Source organism: Muscardinus avellanarius (assembly GCF_963383645.1).
Source record: "Muscardinus avellanarius genome assembly, chromosome: 2".
In the NCBI taxonomy this organism is placed as follows: domain Eukaryota; kingdom Metazoa; phylum Chordata; class Mammalia; order Rodentia; family Gliridae; genus Muscardinus; species Muscardinus avellanarius.
Window position 1 is genome coordinate 66267731 of NC_137787.1, and position 20259 is coordinate 66287989.

The following is a 20259-nucleotide window of genomic DNA, read 5'->3' on the forward strand; positions in this document are numbered from 1 at the left end:
AGGCTGAGACAGGAGGATTACACAGGTTTAAAGCAAGCCTCAGCTACTCAGTGAGGCTCTCAGCCACTTAGTGAGACCCTGTTTCCAAAAAAATATAAAATAGGTCTGGGAGTGTAGCCCAGAGGTAGAAAGCCTCTGGGTTCCACCCAGTACCACCAAGAGAAGGAAGGAAGGAAGGAAGGAAAGAAAGAAAGAGAGAAAGAAAGAAAGAAAGAAAGAAAGAAAGAAAGATAGAAAGAAAACAAAGAACAAGCCAGGCATGGTGGTGCACACTTGTAATTTCTGTACTTGGGAGGCTGAGACAGGAGGATCGCACAGGTTTGAAGCCAGCCTCAGCTACTTAGTGAGGCACTCAGCAACGTAGTGAGACCCTACTTCCAAATAAATGATAAAATAGGGCTGGGGGTGTAGCCCAGAGGTAGAAAGCCCCTAGGTTCCACTCCCCAGTACCACAAAAATAAAGAAAGAAAGAAAAAAAAATAGGGTTGGGGGTGTCCCTCAGAGGTAGAATGATTAGTTGGTGACTTTGCATACAGCTGAATTTGATGATTACAGACAGACTGAGGAGTCAATTTATTTTACACACTAAGAAGAAACTGGTGTAAGGCCTTACATCCTAGAAAATGGGATCATATAGTCCTCTTTCTTTTCTTTTTTTTTTTTTTTTTTTTGGTGGTACTGGGGTTGAACCCAGGGTCTTTTCTACCTCTGGGCTATACTCCCAGACCTATTTTTTTATACTTTATTTGGAAACAGGGTCTCACTAAGTTGCTGAGGGCCTCACTAAGTAGCTGATAGTCCTCTTTCTTACTATCAGAAATTTAGCAAATAGGTATTCCTTTTGTTAAAAAAAAGCTTTTTTTTTTTTTGTGGGTCTGGGGATGGAACCCTGGGGCATTCAACCTCCAAGCTACACCCCCTGCCCTATTTTTTATTCTTTATTTTGAAACAGGGTCTCACTGAGTTGCAGAGGACCTCACTAAGTAGCTGAGGCTGTCCTCGAACCGTGATCCTCCGGTCTCAGCCTCCCGAATGCTGGGATTACAAGCGTGCACCACTATGCCTGGCTATAGCTAAAATTTTAACCAATGACTATGTGCCTTTCTCCATTCTCTGCCCCAGAAGTTAAAAAATCAGTCTATTTCCTAAAGGTTCTCCCTAACTCTCCTGTCACACACGGTGTAGATGTGAAGACTATAATTTATTGGTTTTAAGTTTAAAAGTTTTAAAATTTGATTTGTACATCACAATATGCCAGTGTCATCAAAAGAATGGAGGAAAAAGGCAATTTGGGTTTGACTACTTTTACTTAAGATGTTTCTCCTTCAAATGAGACTCATTTATTATATTTTTTAAATAGCAGTTTCAAATAATCTTGTAGAATGTAATCTTTAATAGGATGCATAGGATTCCTGTCATAGGTGGAAGATCAGGAAAGGTTTTGACATTTTAAACATTTAAAAAATGTGGATGTATATATTTCATTTGTAATAGAAAACAAGTATAAAGGTATCCTACCAATACAAAAGCTTAGTAAACAACTCAAATTTAGGAACTTCCTTTATAATTCATCGAATGAGATAAATTAACAAAAGATAATTTGTTCAACTGAACATTTAATCTCTTATTAGAAAATGTTTCTAAGCTCTGATTACTACATTGAAGAGTCCAACGGCTTGAGGTTTTGATAAACTGTTCACCTCTTCGACAATAACTTATTGAGTAATTTCTGCATGAATCTCTGTACAAGCCTTTAGAAAACAGAATAAATTGAAGCCCTATTATCCAAACACACCACTTTCCAATCTATTTATGTTTTATCACCTTGCTTATAGTTTGGACAGTTTGAAGAGATTTAAACGTGTTGCTAGGCAACTAGCTCCCGAAGCATAGCGTATCTCCTTCAGCATCCCAGCCCATTCTTTCTTATCATCTTCATACCTGGTGGAGAGGGGAAGAAAACAGTAAGGCACTCTGAAGTAGATCGCTCTCTAGGTTCCCGTATGCTCGCTGTACGAGCGTGGCTGGCCTATGGGCCACTGTACGCACTCTTCTGGAAGAGTGAGAACTGGGGAAAAGCAAGGACTGGTAGTAGCCTTATGCTTTGAGTTGTTCCCATGCCCAGCATGCCACCTGATATATAATGGTCACTCCATGGAAAAGTGTTCCCCTTCCTCTCTGAGGAGTCCTCAGACTTTACACTTGACTGAAGGCAGCAGGGGCCACTGGGTAGACAAGTGGTGTGTGTTGTGTATGTGTGGTACTGAGGATTGAACCCAGGGGCATTCCGCCTCTGAGCTATACCCCAGCTTTATTTTTTCATTTTTGAAACAGGATCTCACTGTTACAGAAGGCCTCACTAAGTAGCTGAGGCTGGCCCTGAACCTGCCATCATCTTGTCTCAGACTCCCCAGTACTGGCATTACAAACGTGTGTGCCACCACGCCCAGCTTCACTTTTTTCTTTTTAAAAAAGCTTTTGTTAAAGCCAGGTGTGGTGACCCATGCTTGTAATCCCGGCATTCGGGAGGCTGAGACAGGAGGATCACGGTTTGCGGACAGCCTCAGCTACTTAATGAGGTCCTTTGCAACTCAGTGAGACCCTGTTTCAAAATAAAGAATAAAAAATAAGGCTGGGGGTGTAGCTCGGAGGTAGAGTGCCCCTGGGTTCCACTCCCAGTACTGAAAAAAAAAGCTTTTGTTAACTAAATCATCAAACAATTGGAAGAATAAATTAAATTCAAAATAGATGTGATGAATTCATGACAAACTCAAGAGGTTAAATGTTTCTTCAGAGCTGTGTTTTCTTAGGAAATAAACTACTCTCTGGGAGAAAGGTAGTAGAGTAGCTTTTGCTCAGTTGTATGCCTGAAGCATTACACTTTTGGAGCTAAAAGGGCTAAACAGTTCATTAAGTGTGTGTGTGTGTGTGTGTGTGTGTGTGTGTGTGTGTGTGTGTGTGTGTGTGTTGGGGCATTCTGTCTCCAAGCTACACCCCCATATCTTTTTATCCTTTGTTTTATGAAATAGGGTCTCACTAAGTTGCTAAGAGTCTCTCTACATTGCTGAGACTGAGCTCAAACCCTGTGATGCTTCTGTCTCAACCTCCCAAATACTGGGATTGTAGGCCTGTGCTACCTTGCTTGGTTCAATTCTCATTTTACAGATTAAGAAACAGATCAAGATAAATTCTTTCCTAAGCTCACACCTATAATAAGACCTGGTACTTGATCAAGTGAAGTAGCATGTGTAAAAGTTCAATTAGGCTTGAAGTGTTTAGTCTATTACTACCAAGAGCAGCTTGCATCTTTAAAAAGAGTCCAACTTATATACTACAAAACTTGATCAGTTTGGCAGTTACTTGATTTAAGATTGGGTTCTAAAAACTGGAATGAGAACTTACTTCCATATGTCATTGACTTCAGTGGGTGCAAACTCTTTGGACTCCAGTTGAATCATAGCAAAACCCCCAATAGCATAGAGGGATCCAGCCAGACTGACCAAACTGATGGAGCTTCTTTCTTGGGGGAATTCAGTCATCACTTCCCATCTAGGTATTTAATTGAAAATACAGTCAATGTAAGAACTTAAAGAAGTGCCAAATGTATTTACTGAGCAATTATAGAAAATTGTAATTTAGTAATTCAAGTAGTGAAAAATTAGACATATTCAGAAGCAACATTTGGGTATGATTTTGTCATTTAAAAAATCGCTGGCTAGCCGGGCGTGGTGGTGCACGCTTGTAATTCCCACGCTTGGGAGGCTGAGACAGGAGGATCGCACAGGTTCGAAGCCAGCCTCAGCTACTTAGTGAGGCTCTCAGCATCTTAGTGAGACCTTATTTCTAAATAAAGTATAAAAAACAGGTCTGGGAGTATAGCCCGGAGGTAGAAAGCCTCTGGGTTCCACCCCAGTACCACCAACAAACAAACAAACAAACAAACAAACAAACAAAAAACAACCACTGGTTAGCTGGGCACGATGGTGCACACTTGTAATTCCAGCATTTGGGAGGCTGAGACAGGAGGATCAGGGTTCACGGCCAGCCTCAGCTACTTAGTGAGGTCCTCTGTAACTTAGTGAGACCCTGTTTCAAAATAAAGAATAAAAAACACAGCTGGGGGTATAGCTCGGAGGTAGAATGCCCCTGGGTTCCATCCCCAGTACCACCAAAACAAAAAAACAAAAATCACTTAGTTGAGTGTGGTGGTGCACATTTGTAATCCCAATACTTGGGAGGCCGAGACAGGAGGATCACAGGTTTGTGGCCAGCCTCAACTACTTAATGGAGGCCCTCTGCAACTTAGTGAGACCTTGTTTAAAATAAAGAATAAGGGGCTGGGATGTAGCTCAGTGGCAAAGAGCCTGCTTTGCAGGTGTGGTACTCTGGGTATATTCCCAGTTCCAAAAAAGACCAAAAAAAAAAAAAAAAGAATAAAGAATAAAATAGGGCTGAGAGTGTATCTTGGAGATAGAATGTCTCCGTGTTCAATCCCAAGTACCACAAAATAAATAAGTAAAAAAAACCCACTTCAATATAAGTATCATAGATATGAATAAAATCAGCAGAGGGTTTACAGTCTTGTGTGCTGATTTGTGTGTGTGTGTGTGTGTGTGTGTGTGTGTGTGTGTGTGTAGGAATTGAATCCAGAGCTGTTCTACCATTGGGCTATATCCCAGCCCTTTCTAATTTATTTGAAGCTGAACTGTGATTCTCCTGTCTCAGCTTTTCAATTACTTAGATTACAGGTATGTGTTGCCTTACCTGGCTTGTGCTGAATTTTTTAGTGTGTGTGTGTGTGTGTGTGTGTGTGTCTGGGGATGGAACCCAGTGGTATTCGACCTCCAAGCTATACCCCCTGTCCTAATTTTTATTATTTATTTTGAAACAGGGTCTCACTAACTTGCGAGGGCCTAAGTAGTTGAGGCTGTCTGCGAACCACCATCCTCCAGTCTCAGCCTCCCTAATGCTGGGATTACAAGTTTGTGTCACCAAGCCCGGCTGTGCTGATTCTTTTAACTCCTTACATCCTGAGTATTTACCCATACTACATAGTCTTCAAGAACATCTCTCCCCACCCCAGTGGTACTGGGGATTGAACCCAGGGGCAATCTACCTCTGAGCTATACTCTCAGCTCTATTTTATTACTTTTATTTTTTTAAACTTTGAGCCGGGCGTGATGACGCATGCTTGTAATCCCCGTGCTTGGGAGGCAGAGACAGGAGGATCGCACAGGTTCGAAGCCAGCCGTGCTGGCTTAAGACACTCTGTTTCCAAACAAAAATATAAACTAGGTCTGGGAGTGTAGCCCAGAGGTAGAAGGGTTTTCAGGAACCCAGTACCACCACCACAAAAAAAAAAAAAAGAAAGAAAGAAAAGAAAGAAAAGAAAAAGAAAAAGAAAAAAAGAAAAAAAATTTTTTTAAACAGGGTCTAAGTTGTGGAGGGCCTTGCTAAGTTTCTGAGGCTGACCATGAACCTGTGATCCACCTGATAGCATCTCAAGTACTGGGATACAGGTGTGTACCACCATGCTTTTCAAGAACATCCTTTTTAATGATCATTTAAATCGTATTCCATAAAAGTTCTTTGTGATTTTCAGATATCAAAGTCTATTTTATAACCAGGCCTACATGGTTCCTAAAAAAGTAGTAATAGTGCTCTAATGTTTTCTTCATTGCGAAATCAGAGTATATTTTTATTTATTTATTTTTTGGTGGTACTGGGGGTGGAACCCTGAGGCTTTCTACCTCCGGGCTATACCCCCAGACCTTTTTTATATTTTATTTGGAAACAGGGTCTCACTAAGTTGCTGAAAGCCTCACTAAGTAGCTGAGGCTGGCTTCAAACCCGTGAGATCCTCCAGTCTCAGCCTCCCAAGCACGGGGATTACAGGCGTGCGCCACCATGCCCGGCTGAAATAGGAGTATAAAAAGTGTACTAATCCAGATGTGTGAGCTCAAGAAATGGCAAAGAAAGCCTGCCAATGATAACTGGAAGGTCATGTGCTCCAAATTACAAACAATGGAATGTATGAAAGACAGAGAGCTTAATACCCATTAAAATCAGAAGAAAAGAGGTGAAAGTGCTTGTTCTTTAATCTGTGCCCCTCCGCCTCTTCATGTCTTAATTAGGAGGCTAAACTTCTATCTAAATGTCACTTAAAATGCACAGTGATAGCCGGGTGTGGTGGCGCATGTCTGTAATCCCAGCATTTGGCAGGCGGAGACAGGAGCATGGAGATTCAAGGACAGCCTCAGCCACTACTTAGTGAGGCCCTTTGCAACTCAGTGAGACCCTGTTAAAAAAAAAAAAAGGCTGGATGTAGATCAGAGATACAATGACCCTGGGTTCCAGTAACACACACACACACACACACACACACACACACACACACACACACACACGCTCAGTGATTCATGTTCTATAACAAGGCAACTTACTTATTGGTTTTGAGGTCAAAAGCTTCAACAGAGGCTGAAAGGCCATCTTCAGTGACACCTCCTGCAACCACAATTTTGCCTTTATGGACTGCCACTCCGAACATGGAACGAGGGGTTTTCATTGGAGCCAGATCTTTCCAGTCTCCTTTCTTGGGGTTATAGATAAACATCCTGTTTGTACACTTTCTGTGAATATAAAAGTCAACAAATGCTTCTTTTAGAACCTGTTTTGTAAGCCGGGCGTAGTGGCGCACGCTTGTAATCCCAGCATTCGGGAGGCTGAGACCGGAGAATCACGGTTCGAGGACAGCCTCAGCTACTTAGTGAGGTCCTCTGCAACTCAGTGAGACCCTGTTTCAAAATAAAGAATAAAAAATAGGGCAGGGGGTGTAGCTCGGAGGTCGAATGCCCCTGGGTTCCATCCCCAGACCCGCAAAAAAAAAAAAAAAAAGAACCTGTTTTGTTTTGTTGTGGTAATGGCGAGTAAACCCAGGAGCATTCTACAACTGAGCTAGACTCCAAGCCCATTTATTTATTTATTTATATTTATTTTTATTGGTGCACTGTAGTCTCATATCATAGTGTGGATCATGTTGACAGTGGCATATATTCACACAGTACTTGGTGCCCTCCCCCACCCTGCTTTGCCCTTCCTGATACTGAGTGTCCAATGTTATATTCACATCATATAGTTGCATGTAGTTTTTCTATTAATAAACCTCAGCCTTCTTCCTCCTCTACCCTTCCTTCCTGGCTTCACTGAGGTTTCCTCTCTATTATCTAGAGTCCTTCTGGTAACCCTAATACTCCCTAGCTTGAGCATATTAGAAAAAATATGTCCCTTCTCCTTCTTTTCTCCTTCCTTCCTTCCTTCCTTTTTTTTTTTTTTTTTTTTTTTTGTAGTACTGGAGGCAGAACCCAGTGGCTTTTCTACATCCGGGCTATATTCCCAGACCTATTTTATATTTTATTTGGAAACAGGGTCTCACTAAGTTGCTGAGAGCCTCACTAAGAAACCGAGGCTGGCTTCAAACCTGTGTGATCCTCCTGTCTCAGCCTCCCAGGTGCTGGGATTACAAGCGTGCGCTACCACGCCTGGCTGTCCCTTCTCTTTCTGTGCTTGGCTAATCTCTCTTAACATGATGTTCTCCAGGTCTTTCCATCTTCTTATGAATGACATACTTTTGTTCTTTTTTATTGCTGAGTAAAATTCCATTGCATATATTTTCCACAATTTTGTAATCCATTCATCTGTTGATGGACACCTAGGTTAGTTCCATAGTTGGGCTTTGTGAATTGTGCTGCTATGGACATGGGTGTGCATATGTTACTGAAGTTCTCTGATTTCATCCCCTTTGGAAAGAGACCCAGGAGTGGGGTGGCAGGATCATATAGTGGATCCATTCCCAGTTTTCTAAGACATCTCCACACTAATCTCCATAACAGTTTGCATTCCCACCAAGAGTGTTGTGTGTATGTGGTACTGGGAATCAAACCCACAGACATTCTACCTTTGTGCTATATTCTCAGCCCTATTTTTTATTCTTTATTTTGAAACAGGGTCTCATTAAGTTATTGAGGGACTCATCTACAATCCTCCTGTGTCATCCCCCCAAATACAGGGGTGACAGCCGGGTGTGGTGGAGCACACTTGTAATCCCTGCACTTGGGAGGCTGATACAGGAGGACCACACAGGTTCAAAGCCAGTCTCAGCTACTTAGTGAGGCTCTTGGCAACTTAGTGAGACCCTGTTTCCAAATAAAGTATAAAATAGGTCTGTGAGTATAGCCTGGAGATAGAAAATCCCCTGGGTTCCACCCCAGTACTAGGGAAAAAAAAAAGCCAAATACATGGATTACAAGCATGCGCCACCATGCCCAGCTCTATTATTTTTATTTATTTGTGGTACTAAGGATTAGAGGTTGAATTTAGGGGCATTCTACCTGAGGTATATCCCTAGCCTTATTACATTTTTTATTTTCAAAGAGGTCTCACTAAGCTACTAAGGACCTTGCTAAACTGGCCTCCAACCTTTAATCCTTCTTTCTCAGTCTCCCAAGTACTGGGATTACAGGCATGTGCCACTATGCCTAGCTAGAAGCTTCTTTTGGTACTGGGAATTGAACCTAGGGGCATTCTAAATCTGAGATACAGCCGCAGCCTTTTTTTGGGTGGGCTATTTAAACTTGGAGCATTTACCTCTGACCTATACTCAAGACTATTTTATTTTATTTTGAAATAAGATCTTGCAAAGTTGCTGAGGGCCTTAATTGCTAAGGCTGGCTTCGAACCTGTGGTCCTTCTGTCTCAGCCTGTCAAGTATCACTACACCTGGCTTAGAATCTTCCTCTTCTTTTTTTTTTTTTTTCTTTTTTGGGACTGGGGATTTAACCCAGAGACAGTATGCCTCTGAGCTTTACTCCAAGCCCTATTTGATTTTAAAACAGGATCTCATTAAGTTACTGAGGCTGACCTTGAACCTGTGATCCTTCTGCCCCAGTCTCCCAAGTACTAGGGTTGCAGGTGTGTACCACCATGACCAGTTTAGAACCTTCTTTTGTGCGTGTGTGTGTGTGGGGGAGGGTACTGGGGATTGAACCCTGAGGCACTCTACCTCTTAGCTAAATCTCTAGCTCTTTTAAGTTTTTGTTTTGAAATAGAGTCTTGCTAGGTTGCTAAGAGTCTCACTATGTTTCTGAGACTAACCGTGAATCCGTGATCCTCCTGTCTCGGTTTTCCAAGTAATGGGATTACAGGTAGGAACCACCATGCCTGGTTTTCTTTCTTTCTTTCTTTCTTTCTTTCTTTCTTTCTTTCTTTCTTTCTTTCTTTCTTTCTTTCTTTCTTTCTTTCTTTCTTTCTTTCTTTCCTCATGGTACTGGGGATGGTAAATGGTACCCAGGGGCTTTCTACCTCTGAGCCACATCCCCAGACCTATTTTATTTTTATTTATTTATTTATTTATTTATTTATTTTTGTGGGTTTGGGGATGGAACCCAGGGGCATTTGACCTCCAAGCTACACCCCCTACCCTATTTTTTATTCATTTATTTTGAAACAGGGTCTCACTAAGTTGCAGAGGGCCTCACTAAGTAGTTGAGGCTGTCCGCGAACCGCGATCTTCCAGTCTCAGCCTCCCGAATGCTGGGATTATAAGTGTGAGTCACCACACCTGGCTGCCTATTTTATTTTTTATTTGGAAACAGGATCTTGCTAAGCTGCTGAGAGCCTTACGAGTTACTAAGGCTGGCTTTGAACCTGCAATCCTCCTGTCTCAGCCTCCCAAGTACTGAGAAAACTTAACATTTTTAAAAGCAATTCTGTGAATAATTTGACTTTGTTTCTCATATGGAGCATGTATTACTTTGAAAAAAATCTCAGACTATAAATTAGTTGTCTAGGTTGAAAAGCGATAAAAATAGTCTTACATGCTAAATGCTAGGAGAAATTCTAGAGTAATCTAAATTATTCTCAGTAAGTTTTTTATGGTTATTTATTTATTTATTTAATTTATTGGTATTGGGATTGGACCCAAAGGTATTTTATCTCTGAGCTATACCACAGCTCTTATTATTTTTTGTTTTGAAACAGGGTCTCCCTAGGTTGCTGAGAATCTATGTTGCTGAGGCTGCCCTTAAACTTGCGATCCTCCTGTCTCAAGCTTCCCAAGTATTAGAATTACAGGCGTAAACTACCATGCCTTGTTTATGATTCCTTAAATTATAATTCAGTGATGGGAGTTTATTTTTTATTTTGAAATATTAGCCTTGAACCTGTGATGCTCCTGTCTCAGCCTTCAAAGTACTGGGATTTTCAGGTTGTGTGCACCACTGTGCCCAGTGATAATTTTTTCTTAATCTCATTAAAAAAAACCAGCTATCTGGAGTAGAAGTGCTTCCTCTAATATCTGACTACTGGTATTACTGAAAAACTTCATGATAAGAGTATGATATAAAGTCATGTTTTGAGCTGGGCGTGGTAGACACTTGTAATCCCAGCATCCGGAGGCTGAGACAGGAGGATCGCAGTTCATGGACAGCCTCAGCTACTTAGGCCCTTTGCAACTCAGTGAGATGCTCTTTCAAAATAAAGAATAAAAAAAAAAAATAGGGCTGAGGGTGTAGCTCAGAGGTAGAATGCTCCTGGGTTTCATTACCCCCCCCCCCAAATTTAGCAGTACTGGAGTACTGAGGATAGAACATATCGTCTCCACAAGTACCCTACCAGTAGCTACAACCTCAGCCCCAGTCTTCCTCCTTCCCTCCCTTCCTTGGATGGAACCCAGGGGTATTCTATCTCTGACCTACATCCCCAGACCCTTTTAAATATTTTTATTATTAAAATTTTTTTTATTTTTTATTTTTATGTGGATCATATTGAAAATGGCATACATTCAGACAGTGCTTGGTGCCCCCCCCCCGCTACCCCTTCCCAACAATGAGTGTCCAGGTTAACCATGCTATATTCTTTTATACATATTTGGATGTAGCTCCTCCATTAATCAACCTCAGCCTTCTTCCTCTCCTATCCTTCCATTCTAGCTTTGCTGAGGTTTCCCCTCCATTATCAGGAGTCCCTCTGGTATCCCTAATGCTCCCTGGTTTGGGCATATTAGAGAAAACATATGTCCCTTCTCTTTCTGTGCTTGGCTGATCTCACTTAACATAATGTTCTCCAGGTCTTTCCATCTTCTTGCAAATGACATAATTTTGTTCTTTATTTTGGAGTAGAATTCTACTCAGCAATTAATTTTTTTTTATTATGAAACAGAATCTTACTCAGTCACTGAGGGTCTTGCTAAATTGCTGAGGTTAGCCTCGAACCTGTGATCCTCATGCCTCAGCCTCCCAAGTACTGGGATTACAGGTGTGTGCCAACATGCTCTGCTTATTTTCTTTTTAAAAAGTTTTATTTTAGAACAAGAAAAAAGGATTTACAACATACAATGGCAGTACAAACTCCTCAGTGGGCATGAGGAGGGAAGCTGGCACACCGACACTTTGTAGGAGGGGTAGGGCATGCTTCTGTCTGGGCACTGATGTGGGCACTGAACACCCCACCAGTGAGTCATGACCAGCAAGTTCTGACAAGTCCAGCCCATCAGGACAAGCACTGCACCAGAATGTCTTCACCTCCCAGCCCTTACTTTTAGATAATGAATCATTTAAAAATTCCTTTGACATTTGTCAAGCAATGCTGCATTCATCATATCCTCAAGACTAATATGTTCTTACTGACAAGACCTGTATGCTTCATTGACATATCAATTTCCTAGCTACTAATGCTACTTGAAGGAAACAATTTAAGGAATTTGGAGTAGTCCCAATGTTTCCAAAGTCAGAATACTGCTTCATAGAGAATTTTTTTTATTTACTTAGGAAAAATGCTCCAAATAAGATTCGGCTCTGTGTGAGTTTATAAAACACCTTCCTCTAAATATCCATATGATAGAAATAGCAAGGATTAAGAAACATATAAAAAGTTAAGAGTATATTATCTTTGAATATGGGTAGAACAGGGCATGGTGACACACACCTCTATAGTCCTAGTACTTGGGAGGCTTAGACAGCAGGATTGCGGGTTTGAGGCCAGCCTCAGCAATTTAGCAAAACCCTCAGCAACTTAGTGAAACTGTTTCAAAACAAAAAATAGTGCTCGCTTTGGCAGCACATATACTAAAATTGGAACGATACAGAGAAGATTAGCATGACCCCTGTGCAAGGATGACACGCAAATTCGTGAAGCGTTCCATATTTTTTAGACATTATTTCCACTCTGGTGGATAAGTTCAATAAAGGTCATATCCCAAACTAAAAATAAATAAATAAATAAATAAATAAATAAATAAATAAAATAGGGCTGGGGGTGTAGCTCAGAGGTAGAACAAACCTGGGTTCCATCCCCAAAACCAAAAACCAAAACAAAAAAATATGGGTATATTGTATAAAAACTGTTGCTTTATTTATTTTATATTTATTTATTTCTATTGTACTGGGGATTGAACCCTGGGGCATTCTACCTCTGAGTTACACCTGCAGCCTTATTTTATTGTTTTATTTTGAAACAAGGTCTTGCTAAGTTGCTGAGGTTGGTCCAAACCTATGATCCTCCTATCTTGACCTCCAAAGTACTGGGATTACAGGTGTGTAGAAAACCATAATTTTAAAATTTGGTACTAGGGATTGAACCCAGGGGCATTCTATCCCCCAGCCCTATTTTATTTTATTTTTTGAAATAAGGTCTTACTAGGTTGATGAGAGTCTCACTGTTTGTTGAGGCTATCCTCTAGCCTGTGACCCTCTGGTCTCAGCCTTCAAAGTACTGAGATTATAGGCATGTGCCACCACACATGGCCAGAATGCTTGTGATTGAGCTGTAATGCTCATTCCCACCGCCAAGCTGTAGTCTTTTTAATTTTTTTTTTAATCTTGAAACAATGTCTCCCTAAATTACTGAGGGTCTCATCTAAACTGCTCAGACTGGCCTAGAACCTGTTATCTTCCTGTCTCAGCCTTCCAGGTATTAGGATTAAAGGCATGCACCTACAATGCCTTATTTATAGTATTATTTTAGCAATTTGTAAGTTTTCCTTTGGAAATCATGTGTAATGTCCTTCAATAACTTTGAAAATTTTATTTTAATTTTTTCCTTCCAAGGTATGTTGGGTAAGAACCAAGTCCTACTTTAGTATTAGACTCAAATAAAAAGATGAAAAAAATTCTGTAATAAAATTAATTTGGCCAGGCATGGTGGTGCATGTGGGTATATCCCAGTCGTTGGGAGGCTAAGACAGGAAAATGGCAGGTTTGCGTCCAGCCTCAGCTACTTAGTGAGGCCCTTTGCAACTTAGTGAGACCCTGTTTCAGAATAAAGAATTAAAAATAAGGCCGGAGATATAAATACATACATACATACATACTAAATAAATAAAAAAATAAGCCAGGTGTGGTGGTACATGCTTGTAATCCCAGTACTTGGGAGGCTGAGACAGGAGGTATCGTGCAGGTTCAAAGCTAGCCTTCACTACTTAGTGAGGCTCTTAGCAAATTATTGAGACCATGTTTCTAAATAAAATATAAAATAGGTCTGGGAGGGTAGACTAGAGTAGAAAGCTCCTGGTTTCCATCCCTGATACCAAAAAAAAGAAAAAATAATTATTTGTATATAAATCCTGAGGAGATGTCAGAGTACTTACTTGTCATCTGTCTTTCCACCTAGACAATATATCATTCCATTATGTGAAATCACATTGTGGCCATAGACTTTGATAGGAAGACCTTTTACTTCATTCCATTTTGCCGCCCTAAAATTAGATGATAGAATTTATATTTTTAGTAAATTACAAGTTCTGAAAATGTGAAATGTGTTGTAGATTTTATACATTTGAATGCTTAGGAAACAGGAATGGCGTGCTGACTTACACAGGATCATAGCACAATACCGAGTCCAGCGAAGCCTCTGTCTGAAGGTCTTTGCCTGCAACCACGTAGATTTTGTCATCCACCTCTCCCAGACCAAAGAGACACCTGGCTGAAGGCAGAGGTGGAAGTCCAACCCACTCCGATGCTATGTTATCAAGCTGAAAATAAACAGGAGGAACTGTGGATCTCGGTAGGAAAAAAATTACAGGCAAACCAAAGAGTATGCTATGCTGCATGTATTGTTTAAAATTCATCCAGACAGACAAAGATCTTACATGTCAAATAAAACTACAATCCCAAAGTATCCTATTTTCACTCGGGCTTACCAAGAAAAATGAGAAAATAAACTTGGCCTGCCAAAATAAAGTACCCGAATCTTCAAGATTCGAGAAAAGAACAATAAAACAGAATCACCAGAGATTAGTGAGAACGACATTTCTTGTCAAATTTTCTTCCCACAACAAGGAATCCTAATCCTTTTAGGACACCAAGGAGAGACAGGTTGTCACAAAAGGGAGGGTCACGGTATGTGAATGACCCCTGAATGCTATATTTAGCCTGCTCCCTAAGCCCGCACCCCCGACAGATGGACCTGTCACTCAGCCCAGACAACTGGGATGTTAGGCCCTATCTTTGTTTACTCTTTTGAACATTTTTGAGTTCCCTGTATTTTGCTTTCTCATTTTTGATACAGGCGAGCATTAATGTGAATTTCCTTATCTTTGGGAGGAGTCCTTTGAAGTAGCCTTCTCTCTTATTTTGATTTCTATTAAGAAGTAACGTGGCTAGTTTTTGCTGCTACCACTTCCGTCAGCCTACAGTGGCCCTGCCGGTGCCCAGGCTTTGGGGTGGGTGATCCTCATGTTCGTGGTACCCATCAACTCTTACTACTTGTCATTTTAAGCTTTTCTGCTTCGCAGTTTAGGACAGCAAGGGACAAGAAGACTGTTCTGAGGTCTGCAACTGCAGACATGGTGTTCTCTCTGGTACCACTTCTAGGTGGCAGAAGGAAAATATAGAAAACGAGACTCACTGGACCCCAAGAACCATGGCATGGAAAGGTTGTGTGTGGGGTAGGGAAGGCTATCTTGGAAGCCTCTCTCTATCTGGTCTAGTAACCTCAGCTTTGCTTAGCTAAGACTGGATGACAGAAAGGCTTTAATCCCTGTGTGTGCACTACTAGCTTTGCATTCCCTCATTTCAATATTTAGGTTGTAATTCTTTATTTTGTTTTTGTTTTTTGCGGGTCTGGAGATGGAACACAGGGACATTCAACCTCTGAGCTACACCAACTGACCTATTTTTTATTCTTTACTTTGAAACAGGGTCTGACTAAGTTGCAAAGGGGCTCACTAGTAGCTGAGGCTGTCCGCGAATTGCGATCCTCCGGTCTCAGCCTCCTGAATGCTGGGATTACAAGCATGTGCCACCACGCCTCGCTAGGTTGTAATTCTTAATGTTTTCACTTTTGAAAAATAATTCTTTGATCAGGAAGGTGGTCTGAGGCTGGGGTGTAGTGAGAGAAGACTTGCCTAACGTACAAAATATGATGGCATGTAATATAACAGAACTAATGATAAACATGGAGCTTTGACTGTCATCAGTTTCCTATTAAATGCTTTACACAGGTAATCTCATTTAATCTTTCAAGATAGGAACTTTTTGTTTTTGTGGAACTACAGATAGAATCCAGGAGCATTTGACTTCTGAGTTATATCCCAGCCCTTTTAATTTTTAGTTTTAAAACAGGGTCTTACTAGGTTGCTGAGCCTGGCTATACTCCTGAGGCTGTTCTTGATCCTGTGATCCTCCTGTTTCAGCCTCCCAAGTACTGGGATTAAAGGCATGCACTACCACACTTGCACACTTTTATCATCCCCATTTCACAGATGAGGAAACTGAATCACAGAAAGATTAGAATCCAAGTTATCTAAAATTATAGGTTGTTTGTTTGTTTAATGCTAGGAGTAGAAGCCAAGGGCATTCTACCTCCCCCAGCCCTGTTTTATTTTATTTTTATTTAGAAACAGGGCCTTGCTATGTTGCTGAGAGCCTTGCTAAATTGCTGAGGCTGGCCTTGAACCAGTAATCCTCCTGCCTCAGACTCCCAAGTACTGGGATTACAGGTGTGTACCACCATGCCCTACTTATAATTTGCTTTAAAAAAAAATAAAACAGCAAGCTGGCTATGGCCTCTCAGTATTTGGAAGGCTTAGATAGAAGGATTATAGGTTCATGGCCAGCCTTAGCATTGTAGGTTCATGGCCAGCCTTAGCTACTTAGTGAGACCCTCTACAACTTAGTGAGACCCTGTTTCAAAATAAAGTATAAAAAATAGGGCAGGGGATATAGCTCAAAGGTAAGAGTGCCCCTGGGTTCAATCTCCAGTAAACCCCCCCCCCCCACACACACACATAATGGAACAGCAGCCACCATAATGCCAACCTGAGGGATATATTCGCACATTACATGGTATTGTCTGCCTTCCCATTAAAAAAAAACTCTTTTTTGCCTGCCTGCCTTCCTCCTCTCCTCTCCTCTCCTCTCCTCTCCTCTCCTCTCCTCTCCTCTCCTCTCCTCTCTTTTCTTTTGTGGTACTGGGGATTGAACCCAGTGTGTTCTATCTCTGAGCTATACCCACAGCTCTTTTTATTTTGAAACAGGATCTCAGTACGTTGCTAAACATCTTGCTGGGTTGCTGAGGTTGGCTTTGAACCTGTGACCTCCTGTTTCTGCCTCCCAAGTACTAGGATTGCCAGGCGTGTTTCACCAAACCCGGCTAGGGGACACTTTCTATAGCAGATGGACGAGCAGGCTGCGAGTCCTGCCAGCCTCTTTATAGATGAGCTGTCAAGTGATTTAAACTCTCCAGGTTCCACTCTCCTTACTGTTAAAATTAGGGATTGGACCTGGTGTTGCTTAGAAATTTTATGAATCTAGTAATTCTTGGGGGGGGGACTCTCTTACTAAGGCAAAAACATTCTCATAATCTACTTGAATCATACAATCAAAGATCAAATTACTATTAAAGTAATATATTTAAAAACATGTGATGAAGCAAAAAATGAAACCTGAAAGTCTCATTACAAATGCTTTCTTGTGAGTTACAATTCTCTTCTATGGTCAAGTGTTTTTATCCTGGCATCCTGTTCCACCATTTATGCCTTTTAAAAATGGCAAAGCAGGGGTAGAGACAGGGTTGACTTTCTAACTTTGTATATCTGTTTTATTGGCTTTGAAGAACATGAAGCAGGTTTCTTCTGAGTCAGAAATAAGAAGCCATGTTAGCAATAATAACAGTACTAATAGAAGAGAATAAAGATTAAACGGAATACTTGAAAGTAAAGGAACTAGGTTATAGGTATATTCCATAAATTAGATTTGAAACAGAATAAAAGCTCTAGGAGTTCTGAGGAATTATTCTATGGCTCTAATTATTCCTTGGATCTATGACTTCTCCCCCCTTACATATATACATATATCTGTATGTTTGTGAGTGTGTTTTGTGTGTATGTGTGTATATACACATACATTTATTGTCTGTGTTTCTTTGCTCCTTGAATATATTTGTAGTCTTTTTCACTGAATTTCCCCTTTGAAGTTTATCTGGATTTAAAAACAGGGCTTAGGGATTTTCTGGACTATGTTCACATACTTATGATAATATTTTCCACTGGAATTTTGAAAATTGAGAAACATTAAAGTGTATTATTATGAGTACATTTTTCAAGCTTAAAAAACTGATTAAAGGTAGTATTTTGTGAATGCACAGTCCGTCATACTTTGAAAGCATATTTGTGACTGTGGTAGGACAATCTATACTTGCTTATCTTTGGCCTTTCCAACTCAAGAGCACATAAGCCCCAGGCCATGATTAGCTATGACCTAAACAAGCTCTTTCAAGCAAGTCATAAACAAAGTATTGGTATTGGCATTATTTAAGGTAAAGGTTAACCTACTTATTCCTTCATAAACTGAAAATGCTTCAATAATATGAAATAGACTCCTTTCAAATAAACTATAAGAAGTTCATTAATTTTGTAGGATCAGTTCTTCTGGAAACTTCTGTGGATACATAAAACAGGCTATTAAGTTGTAATAATGTCTAACTATAACTCTGATCCAAATAAACGTGGTAATAGAAAAAACTTCTAAATATAATTAATTCAAATTAGGAATACATGTGCATTTTTTTTTCAGAAAGATAACCCAAAATGTGCAGAATCTGTATATAAGTTCTTTTCCTTTTCAACAAATTACATTTTAGGCAGTAACCACAATATAAGAGATGAAATGATGGATTTAAGAACTTTAAGTTACAAGAAAAAAGGAAACTGGAAAAATTGAAAATCTGAACAATTATCACTTCTTTATAATATGTAAAGCACTTTAATGTAGGGAAAGGATTCTTAGGTAATGAAATCAATCTATTTTTCAGGTGAGAGTATACAAGATTAAATTCAGTTTTTACCAAAATACTGGTTTTGATTATAATCACCATCACTGTAAACATGATATGTTAGATAAAAGAGTATAAAGGAAATCTTGACTCATGAGTTAAATGTTACGTAGAACCTCATTCATTACCAAACCTTTTATTACATACTAATAAGCAAATTAGATATTTTCTGCCAATGCTGTAAGTATCAAAAGTGCAAAAGACTACAATAGGACACCATTTAGAATAAAACACAAGCTGTCTGAATACGTCACAAAATGGCTAACTGGGTGCTAACAGCCTTTCCTCTAAACTTCTGTTTATATAAACATAGTCTTTCTTACCTGGAAAAAGTAAGACTGCAGTGGTTGATCCTTATTTTCTTCATCCACATAGAGTCCTCCTACCACATAGACCTGATTTTGTTGGGTAACGATGCTGGAATGGTTTCTGGGGATCTGCTCAGCCAGGGCAGTAAGGTAGCACTCATTTTCTGTGGGGTCGTAAGCCACCGCGGCTGTATCATTGACCAAGAGGATGAGGTCTTTGACAAACATTCCATGCCTCGGAATATCGTTCAGGTAGCCGGGAAGCAAATCTTCATCACCAACATCGCCATTAACCTCGCCGGCCCCAGCCTTCTCTGCGTTTTTGCTAGGTTCTGGGAGTTTGCCCGCGAACGCATCTTTTAGAACTTTGATTTTTTTCTGGAGTTCCGGGTTGCTTTTGATTATATCATCTTTTTCCACATGATCTTTAAAATATTTTTCTGGCATAAGGCGAAAACGAATACAATCAAACACTTCACTAAGATTTTTCACCCTGTTTTCTTTGTCTGTTCGCACCCATTTCATCACTGCCTCAAATACTACTTCTTCTTTTTCTACATTTAGACTGTCATTGGAAATGACCGAGATCAGTTCCTGTGGAGACAGTTGCATAAAGTCCTCTTCCTTACAAATCTGTACAAAGCGGTCAGACACAAATTCCCGGGCGGAAATGGCGAGCCTCGGGCAGTCAAGAAGAAGTCCTAATCTTAGGATGGCTAGACAGTTACCAGGAGCAAGTCTTTTCTGAAGATAAGAGACACAGACAGTGAACACCGAGGGGATCTGAAAGCGGCTGGCCAAGGCAAAAATATCTTGCACGTTTCCATCGTTGAGATCGATACTGGCCGAGTACAGGTACTTGATGATCAAATCAAGTACGGCAGGGTCCACATTATCTAGTACAACCTCCTTTTTCTTCTCCTCTTCAGTTTCAGATAAAAAATACTCACGGAAGTAAGGACTACACGCTGACAAAATCAATCGGTGGCAAGGGAGACTCTTGTCCCCTGCCTTTAGGGTACAATCGATGAATTTGTTCTCATCCAGTAGATCTTTTAGACCATCCTGCAGAAGGGTGGACTGGTAAAGCCGCAGTTCCTCTGCTAGTTCCCGTTGGGAATCCATTTTGTAAGTAACCTGGGTGAGGAAGGGGACACTGAAGGCTTTAGCTCCTCGCAGCACACAGGTCTAGCTGTAAAAAGGCAGATCAGTGTGCCCCAGCTTGAAGCCTTTGCAATTTAATCCCACCAGCTAAATATAGATACCAACTCTAACAACGGGAATTTAGGAGAGCTACTTTGGAAAGTGTTGTTCTTGCAGCTGTTATAGATTGAAAGTAACAACTGTAACTTTTAACACTAGGAGACACCTAAGAAACAAGATATTTAAGTAGAATGCTTTGAAATACATTAAAGCATTAGAAGATATACTGCTAAAGGCTACTACATGAACATGTTTATTGACCTAAAAGAAAAATGAATCATAAAAATGAGTCACTCCTCTAAAAATGGTGTAGTGGCAAGTTCTTTGGCTGAGTTAATGATGCAAAGGTCAAGAATATGAGGTGAGTTCACTTGACTTCTCATAAGCAAGATCCCTTTTCCAATAATTATTACACACACATTTT

The 20259-nt window shown here is 40.4% G+C and overlaps 1 protein-coding gene across 1 annotated transcript; it reads right to left on the reverse strand.

The window, feature by feature from the left end:
• Positions 1–1829: 1829 nt before the first annotated feature.
• Positions 1830–19757, reverse strand: KLHL41 (kelch like family member 41; the record flags this gene model as incomplete). The annotated part of the gene is made up of 6 exons (XM_080688938.1): positions 1830–1941; positions 3403–3549; positions 6444–6629; positions 13640–13747; positions 13866–14023; positions 18648–19757. The coding sequence occupies 6 exons, from the start codon at positions 19755–19757 to the stop codon at positions 1830–1832; spliced, it is 1821 nt and encodes a 606-aa protein (XP_080545064.1).
• Positions 19758–20259: the final 502 nt, after the last annotated feature.